Consider the following 20526-nt stretch of genomic DNA (forward strand, 5'->3'; position numbering starts at 1 on the left):
AAGAGAAGAAGAAGAAGAAGAAGAAGAAGAAGAAGAAGAAGAAGAAGAAGAAGAAGAAGAAGAAGAAGAAGAAGAAGAAGGCCTGTTTAAAATGATCTAACTGCAGTCTTTGGGCTCTCCACGGGGTGGCGCTGTTAATCTGTCCCAGCATTACAAGTCTGTCTTCTGATTATAATTATTGATCATTAAAGTGTTATAAAGCGCTCTTATATAAGAAAGCTTAGATAACACTGTAATGAAGATGTGTGTGAAGGACACCCTGCAGGTGGGGGACGGTCTCACCTGGTCCGGGGTCCTCAGCGGGTCAGTGGAGGAGCTGCTGCCGGACTCAGAGCCTCGGTGGCGGGCCCGACTCACGGAGCTCCGGTCTCGGTCTCGGTCTCGGCCGAGGTGATGCTGCCTTCAGGGTCTGAGTGCAGTGAGGGGGAAGTGAGAAACCTGCCCTGTGATGGGAGCTACATCTGATCCACAGCGTGTGAGCAGAGCAGCGCGTGAGGATCTGCAGGTACAGTTACCTGAGGGAGAGGTGTCACCTGACACAGAGCTCACAGCGTGTGCGTGTGTGTGTGTGTGTGTGTGTGTGTGTGTGTGTGTGTGTGTGTGTGTGTGTGTGTGTGTGTGTGTGTGTGTGTGTGTGTGTGTGTGTGTGTGTGTGTGTGTGTGTGTGTGTGTGTGTGTGTGTGTGATTATGAAACACTGTTACAGAGATATGTAAACACACACACACACACACACTGACTGATGAGTGAACTAGTGTGTGTAGATGTGTATATCATGATGTAAGGGATGGCCCAGAATGCATTGGGGTGCAGCCCTCCATAGACTGATTAGACTCAGTGTAACAGAGCTGTGGGGATGAGATGAGATCCGGTCTGACATCCCATCTGAGGAGCAGCATCAACACATGAACACACATCAACCCGGCAGTCCTCCGTGATGTGTCTCAGTACCACTGAAGCGGGGCCGGCCTGCACTGAAGGGACATCTGCACAGAACTATCCAGCTCTACGGCATACATAAAGTGATATAAAGAATACAAATATATAAAGTATAAGCAGAGGTGGGAACTAAGTACATTTACTCAGTATTTATATGGAGATATATAAATATATAAAGTATAAGTGTTTGAGTGATATGTATATATTAGTGTGTGTAAGTGATAGAATATAAATGTGTGTAAGTGCGCCTCCCCGTGGTGCTGCTCGTGCACTATCAGCTGATGGCAGTGAACACATATGAGGGCTCGTGACAGGGGCACGTGCTAATGTGAGCATTGAATCTGCACGAGTAGTATGTAATAGATAACAACATTAGATGTTCTCTGGTCTGTGTGTATGATCGACTCGAGCTCCTCCACACTTAGCACTAACGGGTTTATGCCGTCGTCTTCATCCGCAGTGCGCATGCGCTCCTCCTCCCCCCTCCTCGGTGAGCCTCCATCTGACAGCTCCTCGAGACTGGACCGAGCCTCACGAGCGGAGATAACACCAGAGCCGGGGTCTCTGTGAGGGTGTCTGTGAGGGTCTCTGAGTGCGGTTCTTTGCGGGCCTGTGAGGGTCTGCAGCGGGGTGAGGGTCTGCAGCGAGGTCTATCTGCGGGTCTGTGAGGGTCTGTTAGCGGAGTCTATCTGCGGGTCTGCAGCTGGTCTGTTTGCGGGTTCTGTCTGCGGGTCTGCAGCGGGTCTGTGAGGGTCTGTTTGCGGGTCTATCTGCGGGTCTGTCTGCGGGTCTGTTTGCGGGTTCTGTCTGCGGGTCTGCAGCGGGTCTGTGAGGGTCTGTTTGCGGGTCTATCTGCGGGTCTATCTGCGGGTCTCCGGGCCGGATAGCTCCTCCATGGCGCGCTGCTGAGCGTCTTCTCACGTCTCGGATCCGGACTCATCGAGGCCCCACCATGTCTGGGAGAGAGAAGGGGGGCCACACCAAGGACAGCGTCAGCCTGCTGCCCTGCTTCTATTTTGTAGAGGTGAGTCCCCCCCCCCCCCCCCCATCACATAGAGGATGCACGAGTGTGACTCACGCGGCTTTAATATGTAGGTCACCTGCAGACCGAGCAGGTGGACCCGGACAGGTGATCCTGCACCGGGTCTGACGGTCTAGAGAGGATCCTCAGCTGTGGGGAGACGGACCCGATCTCTGTTCATTATGTTATTATTGTGCATGAGTGTGTGCACGAGCAGCAGAGACACATCAGCAGATGCGTGTGTACATATACAATATACACATATTCTGAATACTTGCATCCCCACTCACTGGATGCTGCCGAGTGAGCAGAATAACATACCGCTCAGATCTCACACACACACACACACACACACACACACACACACACACACACACACACACACACACACACACACACACACACACACACACACACACACACACACACACACACACACACACACACACACACACACACACACACACACACACACACACACACACACACACACACACACACACACACACACACACACACACACACACACACACACACACACCCTTCCTAATATCTGGGGTTGCTGCCGCTTGGTCCCAGTGCTCTTTACCCACGCCCCGTCTCCCTGCTGGCCTGTAGCTCTCTCTCCGTGCCTTCATAGTATCTCTTGTATTCCCGCTGAGTGATGGAGGCATCGTGCCGGACGCCTGCCGTCACAGCGACTCAGGCGTTCAGGGGATTCCCTTGTTCTTGTTTCTGATCACTGCTCTGTGTTCACGCAGGGTCTCTGTCCTGCAGCAGGAAGTGTTAACGCAGGCCGGTGCTGGAGGTATCTACTGACATACAGAATACACTGGTGCCTTTAATCAGGCCCGCCATGCTCCGAGTGTGTGTGAGTTTTTAGGAAAATATTTATTTTTCTCACATGACTACAGGTCAGATTAACAACTGCAGAACACGCGCTGGTCTGACCCAGAGGCCTGTCCTACGAAGCCGGTTCAACCTGACCTGGATATGTTTGAGTTACCCGGTTTACCTAATCCAAAACAAACGCGCTCTCGCTAAGCGGTTCTACGACGCTGGTGATCAGTTATTTTACTCTTATTTTTATATCTCCTATTTTTATAGTCTTTTATTATTATTGTCATTATTTCCTTGATTTTATGTTATTTATTTTAGATTTTAGATTTTATTGATCTGTGTGAATCTTTGCTGTACTATTTTTCACGCTTACCCTGTTGCTGCTTTTGTACAACTGAATTTCCCCTCGGGGATTAATAAAGGTTCATCTTATCTTATCTTATCTTATCAACTCTGTATGCGGGATTTGATTGGCTGACGCCTCTGTCGAAGCGTCAAAAGTAGAACATTGCTCTACTTTTGTTACGGCCCCTACACATGGCGTCGTGCGTTGACTCTTCAACGCTTCTGTCCATTGGGGTGACGTCACTTCGCCGAACTGCATTGTGGGAGCAAAGCGTAGCTTCTCTCGCGGTGCTCGCTGCAAAAGTAGAGTAATGTTCTACTTTTGACGCTTCGACGGAGGCGTCAGCCAATCAAATCCCTCTTATGCAAATCTGCCAGTACAAGCGCTAGCCAATCAAACCGCGTGTATGTTGGGAGAGCCAGACCGCGGTTCATTTCCTCATATGCCAAAAACTGGAGGAGAAAATAATCGTAGCGGTAGGGAATCAGCCGGTACTCTATGATCAGTCCCTGTTCACCTACCGGGATACAAACCGGAGTAGCCGGCATGGGGGGGGGGCAGAGACAGTGGGTGAAACTGGTGGGTTTTCGCCTGTTTGGGGAGTTGATATCCAGTGTACTTCGCTTTAATGGACAGCTAGCAGACAGTATTTAGCCAGCATGGAATGTTGCGTAGAATAGCACCATAGACATTAATGTCATGTATGTTCATCATGTGTGACATGTGTGACATGCAAAACCTTTTATGCAATTGACAGGAGATTGGTAGTGATTGGTAGTTGGTCGCGTAAACTCCCCAAGCTCAAGACACGCCCACTGCCAAGCGGCAACGCACGCCGCCGTGTGTAGGGGCCGTAACTCAAGCCAGGGTTTCTCTGTCCGGCTGAGAGCGTGTTCACATGAAAAGGGCGGGGTTAGCAACATTTGACCAATCACAAACATGGATAAGTGTACTGACAGCGCAGAAGTTAGCCTCTGTATAAAGTTAGCCTCTGAACGAAGTTAGACTCTGAACGAAGTTAGCCTCTGAACGAAGTTAGCCTCTGTATAATGTTAGCCTCTGAATAAAGTTAGCCTCTGAATGAAGTTAGCTTCTGAATAAAGTTAGACTCTGAACGAAGTTAGCCTCTGTATAATGTTAGCCTCTGAACGAAGTTAGCCTCTGAACGAAGTTAGCCTCTGAACGAAGTTAGCCTCTGAACGAAGTTAGCCTCTAAATAATGTTAGCCTCTGAACGAAGTTAGCCTCTGTATAATGTTAGCCTCTGAATAAAGTTAGCCTCTGAATGAAGTTAGCTTCTGAATAAAGTTAGCCTCTGAACGAAGTTAGCCTCTGTATAATGTTAGCCTCTGAACAAAGTTAGCCTCTGAACGAAGTTAGCCTCTGAATAATGTTAGCCTCTGAATAATGTTAGCCTCTGAACGAAGTTAGCCTCTGTATAATGTTAGCCTCTGAATAAAGTTAGCCTCTGAATGAAGTTAGCTTCTGAATAAAGTTAGACTCTGAACGAAGTTAGCCTCTGAATGAAGTTAGCCTCTGTATAATGTTAGCCTCTGAACGAAGTTAGCCTCTGAACGAAGTTAGCCTCTGTATAATGTTAGCCTCTGAACAAAGTTAGCCTCTGAATGAAGTTAGCCTCTGTATAATGTTAGCCTCTGAACGAAGTTAGCCTCTGAATGAAGTTAGACTCTGAATGAAGTTAGCCTCTGTACGAAGTTAGCCTCTGAACGAAGTTAGCCCCTGTACGAAGTTAGCCTCTGTACGAAGTTAGCCTCTGTACGAAGTTAGCCTCTGTATAAAGTTAGCCTCTGAATAAAGTTAGCCTCTGTATAAAGTTAGTCTCTGTATAAAGTTAGCCTCTGAATAAAGTTAGCCTCTGTATAAAGTTAGCCTCTGTATAATGTTAGTCTCTGTATAAAGTTAGCCTCTGTATAAAGTTAGTCTCTGTCTAAAGTTAGCCTCTGAATAAAGTTAGTCTCTGTATAAAGTTAGCCTCTGAATAAAGTTAGCCTCTGTATAAAGTTAGCCTCTGTATAATGTTAGTCTCTGTATAAAGTTAGCCTCTGAATAAAGTTAGTCTCTGTATAAAGTTAGCCTCTGAATAAAGTTAGCCTCTGTATAAAGTTAGCCTCTGTATAATGTTAGTCTCTGTATAAAGTTAGCCTCTGAATAAAGTTAGTCTCTGTATAAAGTTAGCCTCTGAATAAAGTTAGCCTCTGTATAAAGTTAGCCTCTGTATAATGTTAGTCTCTGTATAAAGTTAGCCTCTGTATAAAGTTAGTCTCTGTCTAAAGTTAGCCTCTGAATAAAGTTAGTCTCTGTATAAAGTTAGCCTCTGAATAAAGTTAGCCTCTGTATAAAGTTAGCCTCTGTATAATGTTAGTCTCTGTATAAAGTTAGCCTCTGAATAAAGTTAGTCTCTGTATAAAGTTAGCCTCTGAATAAAGTTAGTCTCTGTATAAAGTTAGCCTCTGAATAAAGTTAGCCTCTGTATAAAGTTAGCCTCTGTATAATGTTAGTCTCTGTATAAAGTTAGCCTCTGTATGAAGTTAGTCTCTGTCTAAAGTTAGCCTCTGTATAAAGTTAGTCTCTGTATAAAGTTAGCCTCTGTATAAAGTTAGCCTCTGAATGATGTTAGCCTCTGTCTAAAGTTAGCCTCTGAATGAAGTTAGCCTCTGAATAAAGTTAGACTCTGAACGAAGTTAGCCTCTGTATAAAGTTAGCCTCTGTACGAAGTTAGCCTCTGAACGAAGTTAGCCCCTGTACGAAGTTAGCCTCTGTACGAAGTTAGCCTCTGTACGAAGTTAGCCTCTGTATGAAGTTAGCCTCTGTATAAAGTTAGTCTCTGTATAAAGTTAGCCTCTGTATAAAGTTAGCCTCTGAATGATGTTAGCCTCTGTCTAAAGTTAGCCTCTGAATGAAGTTAGTCTCTGTATAAAGTTAGCCTCTGAATAAAGTTAGCCTCTGAATGAAGTTAGTCTCTGTATAAAGTTAGCCTCTGTATAAAGTTAGCCTCTGAATAAAGTTAGCCTCTGAATAAAGTTAGCCTCTGTATAAAGTTAGCCTCTGAATAAAGTTAGCCTCTGTATGAAGTTAGCCTCTGAATGAAGTTAGCCTCTGTATAAAGTTAGCCTCTGTATAAAGTTAGCCTCTGAATAAAGTTAGCCTCTGTATAAAGTTAGCCTCTGAATAAAGTTAGCCTCTGAATAAAGTTAGCCTCTGTATAAAGTTAGCCTCTGAATAAAGTTAGCCTCTGTATAAAGTTAGCCTCTGAATAAAGTTAGCCTCTGTATAAAGTTAGCCTCTGTATAAAGTTAGCCTCTGAATGATGTTAGCCTCTGAATAAAGTTAGCCTCTGAATAAAGTTAGCCTCTGAATGATGTTAGCCTCTGAATAAAGTTAGCCTCTGTATAAAGTTAGCCTCTGTATAAAGTTAGCCTCTGAATAAAGTTAGCCTCTGAATGATGTTAGCCTCTGAATAAAGTTAGCCTCTGTATAAAGTTAGCCTCTGTATAAAGTTAGCCTCTGAATAAAGTTAGCCTCTGAATAAAGTTAGCCTCTGTATAAAGTTAGCCTCTGTATAAAGTTAGCCTCTGAATGATGTTAGCCTCTGAATAAAGTTAGCCTCTGAATAAAGTTAGCCTCTGAATGATGTTAGCCTCTGAATAAAGTTAGCCTCTGTATAAAGTTAGCCTCTGAATGATGTTAGCCTCTGAATAAAGTTAGCCTCTGTATAAAGTTAGCCTCTGTATAAAGTTAGCCTCTGAATAAAGTTAGCCTCTGAATAAAGTTAGCCTCTGAATGATGTTAGCCTCTGAATAAAGTTAGCCTCTGTATAAAGTTAGCCTCTGTATAAAGTTAGCCTCTGAATAAAGTTAGCCTCTGAATAAAGTTAGCCTCTGTATAAAGTTAGCCTCTGTATAAAGTTAGCCTCTGAATGATGTTAGCCTCTGAATAAAGTTAGCCTCTGAATAAAGTTAGCCTCTGAATGATGTTAGCCTCTAAATAAAGTTAGCCTCTGTATAAAGTTAGCCTCTGTATAAAGTTAGCCTCTGAATAAAGTTAGTCTCTGTATAAAGTTAGCCTCTGAACGAAGTTAGTCTCTGTATAAAGTTAGCCTCTGTATAAAGTTAGCCTCTGAATAAAGTTAGCCTCTGTATAAAGTTAGCCTCTGTATAAAGTTAGCCTCTGTATAAAGTTAGCCTCTGAACGAAGTTAGCCTCTGTATAAAGTTAGTCTCTGTATAAAGTTAGCCTCTGAACGAAGTTAGTCTCTGTATAAAGTTAGCCTCTGTATAAAGTTAGCCTCTGAACGAAGTTAGCCTCTGTATAAAGTTAGTCTCTGTATAAAGTTAGCCTCTGAACGAAGTTAGTCTCTGTATAAAGTTAGCCTCTGTATAAAGTTAGCCTCTGTATAAAGTTAGCCTCTGAATAAAGTTAGCCTCTGTATAAAGTTAGTCTCTGTATAAAGTTAGTCTCTGAACGAAGTTAGTCTCTGAATAAAGTTAGTCTCTGTATAAAGTTAGCCTCTGAACGAAGTTAGTCTCTGTATAAAGTTAGCCTCTGAACGAAGTTAGTCTCTGTATAAAGTTAGCCTCTGTATAAAGTTAGCCTCTGGATAAAGTTAGCCTCTGAATAAAGTTAGCCTCTGTATAAAGTTAGCCTCTGAATAAAGTTAGCCTCTGAATAAAGTTAGTCTCTGTATAAAGTTAGCCTCTGAATAAAGTTAGCCTCTGAATAAAGTTAGCCTCTGAATAAAACTGGGAAACAAAAGATTATATCACAATATATCTTTGGGGAGGGACACAGCCATTAGCCCAGATAAAGCACAGAGCGTGTGTTTCATCTGCAGACAACCCTGTCTCCTAAAAATTACGTTCCCACAGAACTAAACTGCATTCTCAATTACGTTTAGCTAGAAACGTATTTTCTCCCACGTTACGTTAGTTATGAACGTATCTCAAATACGTTTATTTTCTACATATCTTTGCCATTTATTGTCTTGCTTATAATAATGATAATTAGTTATTTATAAATATCATTTTAGAGCACACCTTTGAAATCGACAATCGGGCTCGATATATGGTTAAATTAAAATCAGTAGGCGAGGCTGTAATGTCTCCAGCTGTTCCTCTCATGAGCGAGGCAGAACATAATAGTTTTAACATGCCAAAAAGCTGCTGTGTCGTTCATTGCACCTCAAACATTAAAACAAATCCAGAGTTACGTGTTTCTGTACTTCCTCTAAGAAGAAAGGACGGTAACAGAAGAGCTCTGTGGCTTCAGGCTTGATCGCTGTTCAAATGACAGCGCTGGTTTCCCCCAAAGTGGGCGGGGCTGTAAAGTGAAGTAGATTTACTCTCATCTATTATTCTAAACCATTCTATTTATTCTAACGTATTACATGCCAGTGTTTTATCTTTTATTTATTTGTTTTTATTTTAAATCGTATAATGTCGGACTTGTTTTGTCGTCTTTGAGGAAAAGAAATGGGGTTTAGAGATTCAAAATACTGAAATCTGTATTTTTTAAAATCTCTTCCTTCTAATTTGTTATTCTTTTCTAAATAACACACTGTTATTTACTCAACAATAGCACACAATTATCCTTGTTTTTATTTATTCGTTTAATTCTATAATCTTGGGCTTTTTAGCCGTAAATAAAGTCACCGGAAACAGACGGGACATTTCGAGATTTAGGATGGCCCAAGACACTACACTACCCATAATCCCCAGCTATCGTTTGGGACTACAGTCCCGTTGACAAACCCCGTGATGTTGCGCCAAGGTTACGCCGAGCGTCAAGCTCTTTGAAATGGAACGAAACCACGGCAGACTATTCAAAACTGGACTCGAACGCCCACCAGAACTACACATGCTGGCTATTGTGTTTCGCAACATGTTCTCTATGGCACGTCTCTACTGGGAGTTGTAGTTTTAAAAGACGTTTTTCCCAAATGTAGAAGTTGCCAGTATTAAACTGTGTACAGCCCTGGAGGTTTAGGCGATAGGAAACACATTGGTGTGTACACATTTAAAACATGTGATTACTAAATGGGTGAACATCGCTTGTATCCATAATGGGCAGCATTAATATATACCCACACGACAGCTCATTGTTACTTTGTAATTCTACTCCACTACAATTCAGAGGTTAACCTGGTATTTTTACTCCACTACATTTAGTTTAGTTACTTTGCAGATTCTGATTAGTGATGTGGAATATAAACAACCCTTAAAGCAGACTTTAGTTACACCTGAGTACAATTCAGGGAAGGTGATTGTCAAGTGCCAACAATCAGGAGAGATGTTTGGTGCTTGAGAAGACTAAACGTTTATCTGCAGATCTTTATAAAGTATATTCATTACTCGTTATTCTCTACTAATAGTTAATTAAAAACTGTATAATCGCTATTTTGCATATCCCTCTCAAGATTTCAAGGTTTTCTAAGGTTTATTGATCTTATACACAACTTGGGTCGCAGGTTCCTCAACAGACATCTATCAATATGTGTGTACTGTATACCTCCACCATTAAACTGTCATATTCTGCACATTTCTTATTCTATCTACATACATAAGAGTATAATTAATGTGTATAATATCATTTAAAATAAGTGTTTCAACATAGTTAACATTGCAGGAAAGCAATATGTTAGACGTTAAGTACTTTGTCAGGCTTAATATTCATCTGTAGATAGATACCCCCAGAGCTTTTTTCTTGTTTAAAAGAAGACCTTAACCTAAAGTATTCTTTAATGTGTTAATAAAGGTTAATTCGTTTTTCTGTTTTGCACATCCTCCTATTAATATCTTTGTACATCCAGCACTAAACTGTTTTATTGTAGAGATCACTTAGTATCTTCTTGACTTTTTATATTCTATATTTCTATCATTGACCTTCTACTTTCCCCCTATGGAAGTATGTACTCTTAATATGTTTTGATCAAATAAGATTATGCAACAAAAATAATTCAATAACATGCTTTAACCACTAGGCGGTGCACAAGGTACACACAGCATACTAATAATAACTTTGTATTATTAGTGTAGACACTTATGTATAACATCTGAAGATGTGTAGTTTTATTCATGTTTTCACATACTTTTACAGGATATTGCTATACTATTTCTCTTGCTTTACTTCTACACATTAATATCTGATTTGTAAAACATCACAGACAGAAAGGCATAGGCTATCCGTCATTTAATAGTAAGCTATTGAAATTGTGATTCCATAGATGTCTCCCATCACCCAAATCCCCTGACTATTCTCTCAACTCAGTATTTAGATTCTTATATTCAAAGAAAATCAGTAATATCTTTAAAAACTACAAGTCCTGTTCGATCAGCTGTGCACCGTTATGGTGTAAATATAACTAATATACCAATTGGATCAAATATAAAAGTCAGCCGAATTACTATTGATACTGCAAGGAGACGTATTTTGTGAAAAGAAATTGAAGATGTTGTTTAATTGTTGATATATTTATGATCCAAGTCAAGTATTCAGTTTTGGCAGCAGTTCTCCTGTTTGTCTCTCTCTATAAATAAAGAATTACGGCAGATGTGTAATATGTAATGCAGCCGAACCGTGTATTACAATGCCGTTATGTGATGACTTCCAAAGAGAAAAGCAAGCACACTCTGAATTAGGTATTATTTTATTTTTCGTTGTCGGATATCATATCTCCATATCATATCAACACCATATCCCAGCGTGCATTGCGGCTAAAACATCCAATCAACAAGCTTCAAGCTGAGGATCTTGGGTAATCAGTTTAGTGGGTTTGTGGTGTGTATCGCTCAAAATGTCCCGTCTGTTTCCGGTGACTTTATTTACGGCTAAAAAGCCCAAGATTATAGAATTAAATGATTAAATAAAAACAAGGATAATTGTGTGCTATTGTTGAGTAAATAACAGTGTGTTATTTAGAAAAGAATAATAAATTAGAAGGAAAAGATTTTAAAAAATACAGATTTCAGTATTTTGAGGCTCTGAGCCATTTCTTTTCCTCACAGACGGAAAACAAGTCCGACATTATACGATTTAAAATAAAAACAAATAAATAAAAGATAAAACACTGGCATGTAATACGTTAGAATAAATAGAATGGTTTTGAATAATAGATGAGAGTAAATCTACTTCACTTTACAGCCCCGCCCACTTTTGGGGAAACCAGCGCTGTCATTTGAACGGCGATCAAGCCTGAAGTCACAGAGCTCTTCTGTTACCGTCCTTTCTTCTTAGAGGAAGTACAGAAACACGTAACTCTGGATTTGTTTTAATGTTTGAGGTGCAATAAACGACACAGCAGCTTCTTGGCATGTTAAAACTATTATGTTCTGCCTCGCTCATGAGAGGAACAGCTGGAGACATTACAGCCTCGCCTACTGATTTTAATTTAACCATATATCGAGCCCGATTGTCGATTTCAAAGGTGTGCTCTAAAATGATATTTATAAATAACTAATTATCATTATTATAAGCAAGACAATACATGGCAAAGATATGTAGAAAATAAACGTATTTAAGTTACATTCATAACTAACGTAACGTGGAAGAAAATATGCTTCTAGAAGATATGTAGAAAATAAACGTATTTGAGATACGTTCATAACTAACGTAACGTGGGAGAAAATACGTTTCTAGCTAAACGTAATTGAGAATGCAGTTTAGTTCTGTGGGAACGTAATTTTTAGGAGACAGGGTTGCTGCAGAAAGTGTGTTAAACTTCTCTGCATATGTCTGTGAGAGGGTCTCTGTTCAGATACAATGATGCTCTGACAGCTGTGGCTCTGCTCTATGTAATACAGGAGCTGTTCACAGACTGCAGGGTCTGCAGGGTCTATAGGGGCGGCGGGTGCTGTAGGCTAGGGAAGGCTAAGCCTTCCCAAATATGTGTGTCACTGCATCCTGGTAAAATAAAAATATAGCCTAATGTTTGTGTCTTTGACATTAGCGCTGCTATGCAGCCACCTGTGCCCTGTGTGCTACAAAGCCAGTTCAACAGACCCAGGATATGTCTGAGTTATCTTCAATAATCCTAACAAACGAGATCTCGCTAAGCGGTCCTACGACGCTGGTTATCAACTCGGTAAATCAAGCCAGGGTTTCTCTCTCCAGCTGAGAGCGCGTTCACGTGAAAGGGGCGGGGCTAGCTACATTTGACCACAAACAGGGACAAGTGTGCTGACAGCGCAGCGTCATACTTCATTAATGAAAAGTAAACTAATATTAGACAAATATGAACTTTAAACATCCATGACTTAAACATATAATCCAGGATACGAGCCACAGCTGCTGCACGGAGAACACAGAACAGCTGGTTACAACATAACTACCGAGTGTTTGAAAGCGTACATCAGGTTCATGATATCACGGCCGTCTAACACACGATCTGACTTTCATTACATCTGACTCCAGAGTTTCCTCAACTTAATGTGTTGCTAAAATAATCCTTCTGCATCCAGTCTGTGACGCTGTGAGTGCTGCACGGCCAGACACGGCTCAGCTGACTCAGATCATATTGTGATATGATCGATGATCTGACTGATGATGTGATATCAGTGTGATATGAATGATAAGTGCGACACGTCGGCGTCTTCTCTGCATACGGCAGTTTAAACTGTATTTCCTTTATCCTGTGATATCACTTTATAGATTTAAACTCCGCTGAGCTCTGATTGGTCAGCAGGCGGTGCTTTCACTGAGTTGATCTCTTTTCTATAGACGCCGGACGCGGGCAGCGTCAGGTAAAAAAAAGTGATTTAGCCTCGCGCGCCGCCTATGAGGGTCTGCACGTCGGTTATACAGTTACATCCAATATATGACTTTACAAGATATCCAGGTGTAACACAACACTGCAGCATGTAAAGCACAGGAGTCACATGTGGAGGACAGTGAAGACGGGGACTAAAGTATAAATCCTCCAGAACATGGAAGAAGCAGGACAGAGAGAGGCTGTGAGGAAGAAGCAGGACAGAGAGAGGCTCTGAGGAAGAAGCAGGACAGAGAGAGGCTCTGAGGAAGAAGCAGGACAGAGAGAGGCTCTGAGGAAGCAGGACAGAGAGAGGCTCTGAGGAAGAAGCAGGACAGAGAGAGGCTCTGAGGAAGAAGCAGGACAGAGAGAGGCTCTGAGGAAGAAGAAGGACAGAGAGAGGCTCTGAGGAAGAAGGACAGAGAGAGGCTCTGAGGAAGAAGCAGGACAGAGAGAGGCTCTGAGGAAGAAGCAGGACAGAGAGAGGCTGTGAGGAAGAAGCAGGACAGAGAGAGGCTCTGAGGAAGAAGCAGGACAGAGAGAGGCTCTGAGGAAGAAGCAGGACAGAGAGAGGCTGTGAGGAAGAAGCAGGACAGAGAGAGGCTCTGAGGAAGAAGCAGGACAGAGAGAGGCTGTGAGGAAGAAGCAGGACAGAGAGAGGCTGTGAGGAAGAAGCAGGACAGAGAGAGGCTCTGAGGAAGAAGCAGGACAGAGAGAGGCTCTGAGGAAGAAGCAGGACAGAGAGAGGCTCTGAGGAAGAAGCAGGACAGAGAGAGGCTCTGAGGAAGAAGAAGGACAGAGAGAGGCTCTGAGGAAGAAGCAGGACAGAGAGAGGCTCTGAGGAAGAAGCAGGACAGAGAGAGGCTCTGAGGAAGAAGGACAGAGAGAGGCTCTGAGGAAGAAGGACAGAGAGAGGCTCTGAGGAAGAAGGACAGAGAGAGGCTCTGAGGAAGAAGGACAGAGAGAGGCTCTGAGGAAGAAGCAGGACAGAGAGAGGCTCTGAGGAGGAAGCAGGACAGAGAGAGGCTCTGAGGAAGAAGCAGGACAGAGAGAGGCTGTGAGGAAGAAGCAGGACAGAGAGAGGCTCTGAGGAAGAAGCAGGACAGAGAGAGGCTCTGAGGAAGAAGGACAGAGAGAGGCTCTGAGGAGGAAGCAGACAGAGAGAGGCTGTGAGGAAGAAGCAGGACAGAGAGAGGCTCTGAGGAAGAAGGACAGAGAGAGGCTCTGAGGAAGAAGGACAGAGAGAGGCTCTGAGGAAGAAGGACAGAGAGAGGCTCTGAGGAAGAAGGACAGAGAGAGGCTCTGAGGAAGCAGGACAGAGAGAGGCTCTGAGGAAGAAGCAGGACAGAGAGAGGCTCTGAGGAGGAAGCAGGACAGAGAGAGGCTCTGAGGAAGAAGGACAGAGAGAGGCTCTGAGGAGGAAGCAGACAGAGAGAGGCTGTGAGGAAGAAGCAGGACAGAGAGAGGCTCTGAGGAAGGAGGACAGAGAGAGGCTCTGAGGAAGAAGGACAGAGAGAGGCTCTGAGGAGGAAGCAGGACAGAGAGAGGCTCTGAGGAAGAAGCAGGACAGAGAGAGGCTCTGAGGAAGAAGGACAGAGAGAGGCTCTGAGGAAGAAGCAGGACAGAGAGAGGCTGTGAGGAAGAAGCAGGACAGAGAGAGGCTCTGAGGAAGGAGGACAGAGAGAGGCTCTGAGGAAGAAGCAGGACAGAGAGAGGCTCTGAGGAAGAAGAAGGACAGAGAGAGGCTCTGAGGAAGAAGCAGGACAGAGAGAGGCTCTGAGGAGGAAGCAGGACAGAGAGAGGCTCTGAGGAAGAAGGACAGAGAGAGGCTCTGAGGAGGAAGCAGACAGAGAGAGGCTGTGAGGAAGAAGCAGGACAGAGAGAGGCTCTGAGGAAGAAGGACAGAGAGAGGCTCTGAGGAAGAAGGACAGAGAGAGGCTCTGAGGAAGAAGGACAGAGAGAGGCTCTGAGGAAGAAGGACAGAGAGAGGCTCTGAGGAAGCAGGACAGAGAGAGGCTCTGAGGAAGAAGCAGGACAGAGAGAGGCTGTGAGGAAGAAGCAGGACAGAGAGAGGCTCTGAGGAAGAAGGACAGAGAGAGGCTCTGAGGAAGAAGGACAGAGAGAGGCTCTGAGGAAGAAGGACAGAGAGAGGCTCTGAGGAAGAAGCAGGACAGATAGAGGCTCTGAGGAAGAAGGACAGAGAGAGGCTCTGAGGAGGAAGCAGGACAGAGAGAGGCTCTGAGGAAGAAGCAGGACAGAGAGAGGCTCTGAGGAAGAAGGACAGAGAGAGGCTCTGAGGAAGAAGCAGGACAGAGAGAGGCTCTGAGGAAGGAGGACAGAGAGAGGCTGTGAGGAAGAAGCAGGACAGAGAGAGGCTCTGAGGAAGGAGGACAGAGAGAGGCTCTGAGGAAGAAGCAGGACAGAGAGAGGCTCTGAGGAAGAAGGACAGAGAGAGGCTGTGAGGAAGAAGCAGGACAGAGAGAGGCTCTGAGGAAGAAGGACAGAGAGAGGCTCTGAGGAAGAAGCAGGACAGAGAGAGGCTCTGAGGAAGAAGGACAGAGAGAGGCTGTGAGGAAGAAGCAGGACAGAGAGAGGCTCTGAGGAAGGAGGACAGAGAGAGGCTCTGAGGAAGAAGCAGGACAGAGAGAGGCTCTGAGGAAGAAGGACAGAGAGAGGCTCTGAGGAAGAAGCAGGACAGAGAGAGGCTGTGAGGAAGACGGACAGAGAGAGGCTCTGAGGAAGAAGGACAGAGAGAGGCTCTGAGGAAGAAGGACAGAGAGAGGCTGTGAGGAAGAAGCAGGACAGAGAGAGGCTCTGAGGAAGAAGCAGGACAGAGAGAGGCTCTGAGGAAGAAGCAGGACAGAGAGAGGCTGTGAGGAGGAAGCAGGACAGAGAGGGGCTCTGAGGAAGAAGCAGGACAGAGAGGGGCTCTGAGGAAGAAGCAGGACAGAGAGAGGCTGTGAGGAGGAAGGACAGAGAGAGGCTCTGAGGAAGCAGGACAGAGAGGGGCTCTGAGGAAGAAGCAGGACAGAGAGAGGCTCTGAGGAAGAAGGACAGAGAGAGGCTCTGAGGAAGAAGCAGGACAGAGAGAGGCTCTGAGGAGGAAGCAGGACAGAGAGAGGCTCTGAGGAAGAAGCAGGACAGAGAGAGGCTCTGAGGAAGAAGCAGGACAGAGAGGCTCTGAGGAGGAAGCAGGACAGAGAGAGGCTCTGAGGAAGAAGCAGGACAGAGAGAGGCTCTGAGGAGGAAGCAGGACAGAGAGAGGCTCTGAGGAAGAAGCAGGACAGAGAGAGGCTCTGAGGAAGAAGCAGGACAGAGAGAGGCTCTGAGGAAGAAGCAGGACAGAGAGAGGCTGTGAGGAAGAAGCAGGACAGAGAGAGGCTGTGAGGAAGAAGCAGGACAGAGAGAGGCTCTGAGGAAGCAGGACAGAGAGAGGCTCTGAGGAAGAAGCAGGACAGAGAGAGGCTGTGAGGAAGAAGCAGGACAGAGAGAGGCTCTGAGGAAGCAGGACAGAGAGAGGCTCTGAGGAGGAAGCAGGACAGAGAGGCTCTGAGGAAGAAGCAGGACAGAGAGAGGCTGTGAGGAAGAAGCAGGACAGAGAGAGGCTGTGAGGAAGAAGCAGGACAGAGAGAGGCTGTGAGGAAGAAGCAGGACAGAGAGAGGCTGTGAGGAAGAAGCAGGACAGAGAGAGGCTGTGAGGAGGAAGCAGGACAGAGAGAGGCTCTGAGGAGGAAGCAGGACAGAGAGAGGCTCTGAGGAGGAAGCAGGACAGAGAGAGGCTGTGAGGAAGAAGCAGGACAGAGAGAGGCTGTGAGGAAGAAGCAGGACAGAGAGAGGCTGTGAGGAAGAAGCAGGACAGAGAGAGGCTGTGAGGAGGAAGCAGGACAGAGAGAGGCTGTGAGGAGGAAGCAGGACAGAGAGAGGCTGTGAGGAGGAAGCAGGACAGAGAGAGGCTGTGAGGAGGAAGCAGGACAGAGAGAGGCTGTGAGGAGGAAGCAGGACAGAGAGAGGCTGTGAGGAGGAAGCAGGACAGAGAGAGGCTGTGAGGAGGAAGCAGGACTCTGAAAGCAGTCAGATCAGTTGGAACTTACCAGCTGTGTAATGTAAGAACCTTCTTTAGCTTCATTAGAATCGGCTTTCTTCCATCTTCCCTTTGCTCCATCCAAAGCCTCTCTCAGAGTTCACTGCACACACTCTTTCTCTGAGAGACCTGTACAGTTACCAGTCGGCCCACCATGACCTCTGCAGGCTCTGGGCGACTGCAGGGACTGCTGTCTCGCCAAACACCTTGTAAACAACGTGAGAAGAAAGTGTGGCTGCTGAAACATGCAGAGTTTCCAGAGGGGTTCTCGTGTAGGTCGTGTGAGTGACTTCCTGTGCTGGAACCAGGAAGGAGATCAGAGCGCAGAGTGTGAGCAGCCAATAGGGTCGACCGGACGGTGTGCTGAGTCGGCATCCTGACTGATGAGTGTCGCTACGAGCTACAAGCTAGCATACATGTTACCATTCACACCGCTCCATTTCCCCCACAGTATCCTGAAGTCTCCCCTCTACAGTGGCCCTCGCTGTACCCGGGTCAGGGTATTAAGCTGCATCATAGCTCCCATGATGCTCGAGGCCACATTCAGCTCCCACAATGCACCTCCCGCTCCTGACAGGACTGGTTACCCTCTTGTTTTACATTTCTTTGTGGCGCTATTTATAAGAACATGTATAAGTTATGCTTTGATAAAGTGGTGGAGACATGTCTATGCTCTGATTGGACGGCAGTGTGTCAGGTCAGCTTCACTGCCGTCTTCCAGCACGTCCGGAGAGTTAAATAACCACCGCCTGCTGAGCGGCTGAAGCTCTGATTGGACGGCCGAGTCTTTGATGAAGACTGAGCGTAATAAACATGAAGTGCTCTGTGAGCGACTGAGGACGATTCAAACGGCACTTTATGTTTATAAGACTCGTCCATGAGCAGCGTCTCCTCCCCGTCAGGTCGTCTCACGTTTCTCATTGTTAAATCAGATTAGCAAGGTCGTTGAAGCGTTGAAGCGTGGGTTACGTGTTTCTGTCGTACGGCTTTGAGAGTCGTGCCTCTGCTCAGACGGTCACCAGCTCTCTGTTCCTCCACAGCTCCCCATCCTGGTGTCCTCCGTGGTCAGCCTCTACTTCCTGGAGTGGACGGACGTGTTCAAGCCGGTGAAGTCTGGCTTCAACTGCCACGACCGCAGCCTGAGCCTCCCTTACATCGACCCCCACCACGAGGCCATCCCCTTCCTGATGCTGCTCAGCCTGGCCTTCGCCGGGCCGGCCATCACGGTGAGGCTCCGTCCAGGGCTCCGCTATCCTCCATCTTGATCAGCGCTGACCTCGATGTGTTGTGTCCACAGATCATGATCGGGGAGGCCATCGTGTTCTGCTGCACGTCTCGGAGGAAGAGCGGCGGGGGCGCCGAGGCGAACATCAACGCTGCCGGCTGCAACTTCAACTCCTACATACGCAGAGCGGTGCGCTTCGTTGGTACACACTCTTTAGTTTCTACACACTCTTTAGCTTCTACACACTCTTTAGTTTCTACACACTCTTTAACTTCTACACACTCTTTAACTTCTACACACTCTTTAGTTTCTACACACTCTTTAGTTTCTACGCACTCTTTAGTTTCTACGCACTCTTTAGCTTCTACACACTCTTTAGTTTCTACACACTCTTTCATTTCTACACACTCTTTAGCTTCTACACACTCTTTAGTTTCTACACACTCTTTAGTTTCTACACACTCTTTAGTTTCTACACACTCTTTCATTTCTACACACTCTTTAGTTTCTACACACTCTTTAGTTTCTACGCACTCTTTAGTTTCTACGCACTCTTTAGCTTCTACACACTCTTTAGTTTCTACACACTCTTTCATTTCTACACACTCTTTCATTTCTACACACTCTTTAGTTTCTACACACTCTTTCATTTCTACAGATTCTTTAGCTTCTACACACTCTTTAGTTTCTACACACTCTTTAATTTCTACACACTCTTTAGTTTCTACGCACTCTTTAGTTTCTACGCACTCTTTAGCTTCTACACACTCTTTCATTTCTACACACTCTTTAGTTTCTACACACTCTTTAGTTTCTACACACTCTTTCATTTCTACACACTCTTTAGTTTCTACACACTCTTTCATTTCTACAGATTCTTTAGCTTCTACACACTCTTTAGTTTCTACACACTCTTTAGTTTCTACACACTCTTTCATTTCTACAGATTCTTTAGCTTCTACACACTCTTTAGTTTCTACACACTCTTTAATTTCTACACACTCTTTAGTTTCTACGCACTCTTTAGCTTCTACACACTCTTTAGTTTCTACACACTCTTTAATTTCTACGCACTCTTTAGTTTCTACGCACTCTTTAGTTTCTACGCACTCTTTAGCTTCTACACACTCTTTCATTTCTACACACTCTTTAGTTTCTACACACTCTTTAGTTTCTACACACTCTTTCATTTCTACACACTCTTTAGTTTCTACACACTCTTTCATTTCTACAGATTCTTTAGCTTCTACACACTCTTTAGTTTCTACACACTCTTTAATTTCTACACACTCTTTAGTTTCTACACACTCTTTCATTTCTACAGATTCTTTAGCTTCTACACACTCTTTAGTTTCTACACACTCTTTAGTTTCTACACACTCTTTAGTTTCTACACACTCTTTAACTTCTACACACTCTTTAACTTCTACACACTCTTTAGTTTCTACACACTCTTTAGTTTCTACACACTCTTTAGCTTCTACGCACTCTTTAGTTTCTACGCACTCTTTAGTTTCTACACACTCTTTAGTTTCTACACACTCTTTAGCTTCTACACACTCTTTAGCTTCTACGCACTCTTTAGTTTCTACGCACTCTTTAGCTTCTACGCACTCTTTAGTTTCTACGCACTCTTTAGTTTCTACACACTCTTTAGCTTCTACACACTCTTTAGTTTCTACACACTCTTTAGTTTCTACACACTCTTTAGTTTCTACACACTCTTTCATTTCTACACACTCTTTAGTTTCTACACACTCTTTCATTTCTACACACTCTTTCATTTCTACACACTCTTTAGTTTCTACACACTCTTTCATTTCTACAGATTCTTTAGCTTCTACACACTCTTTAGCTTCTACACACTCTTTAGTTTCTACACACTCTTTAATTTCTACACACTCTTTAGCTTCTACACACTCTTTAGCTTCTACACACTCTGTAGCTTCTACACACTCTTTAGCTTCTACACACTCTTTAGTTTCTACACACTCTTTCATTTCTACACACTCTTTAGTTTCTACACACTCTTTAGTTTCTACACACTCTTTCATTTCTACACACTCTTTAGTTTCTACACACTCTTTCATTTCTACAGATTCTTTAGCTTCTACACACTCTTTAGTTTCTACACACTCTTTAGTTTCTACACACTCTTTAATTTCTACACACTCTGTAGCTTCTACACACTCTTTAGTTTCTACACACTCTTTCATTTCTACACACTCTTTAGTTTCTACACACTCTTTAGTTTCTACACACTCTTTCATTTCTACACACTCTTTCATTTCTACACACTCTTTAGTTTCTACACACT

The 20526-nt window shown here is 44.3% G+C and overlaps 1 protein-coding gene across 1 annotated transcript; it reads left to right on the plus strand.

Annotated features, from left to right (window-relative positions):
* Window positions 1-1480: 1480 nt before the first annotated feature.
* LOC117442026 (phospholipid phosphatase-related protein type 4-like) lies at window positions 1481-18411 on the plus strand (the record flags this gene model as incomplete). Its single annotated transcript, XM_034078019.1, has 3 exons — window positions 1481-1962; window positions 18025-18210; window positions 18282-18411. Coding segments are annotated over exons 1-3 (388 nt in total), but the record flags the coding sequence as incomplete, so codon positions are not given.
* Window positions 18412-20526: the final 2115 nt, after the last annotated feature.

This window comes from Pseudochaenichthys georgianus, unplaced genomic scaffold, assembly GCF_902827115.2.
Source record: "Pseudochaenichthys georgianus unplaced genomic scaffold, fPseGeo1.2 scaffold_2325_arrow_ctg1, whole genome shotgun sequence".
Classification (NCBI taxonomy): Eukaryota; Metazoa; Chordata; class Actinopteri; order Perciformes; family Channichthyidae; genus Pseudochaenichthys; species Pseudochaenichthys georgianus.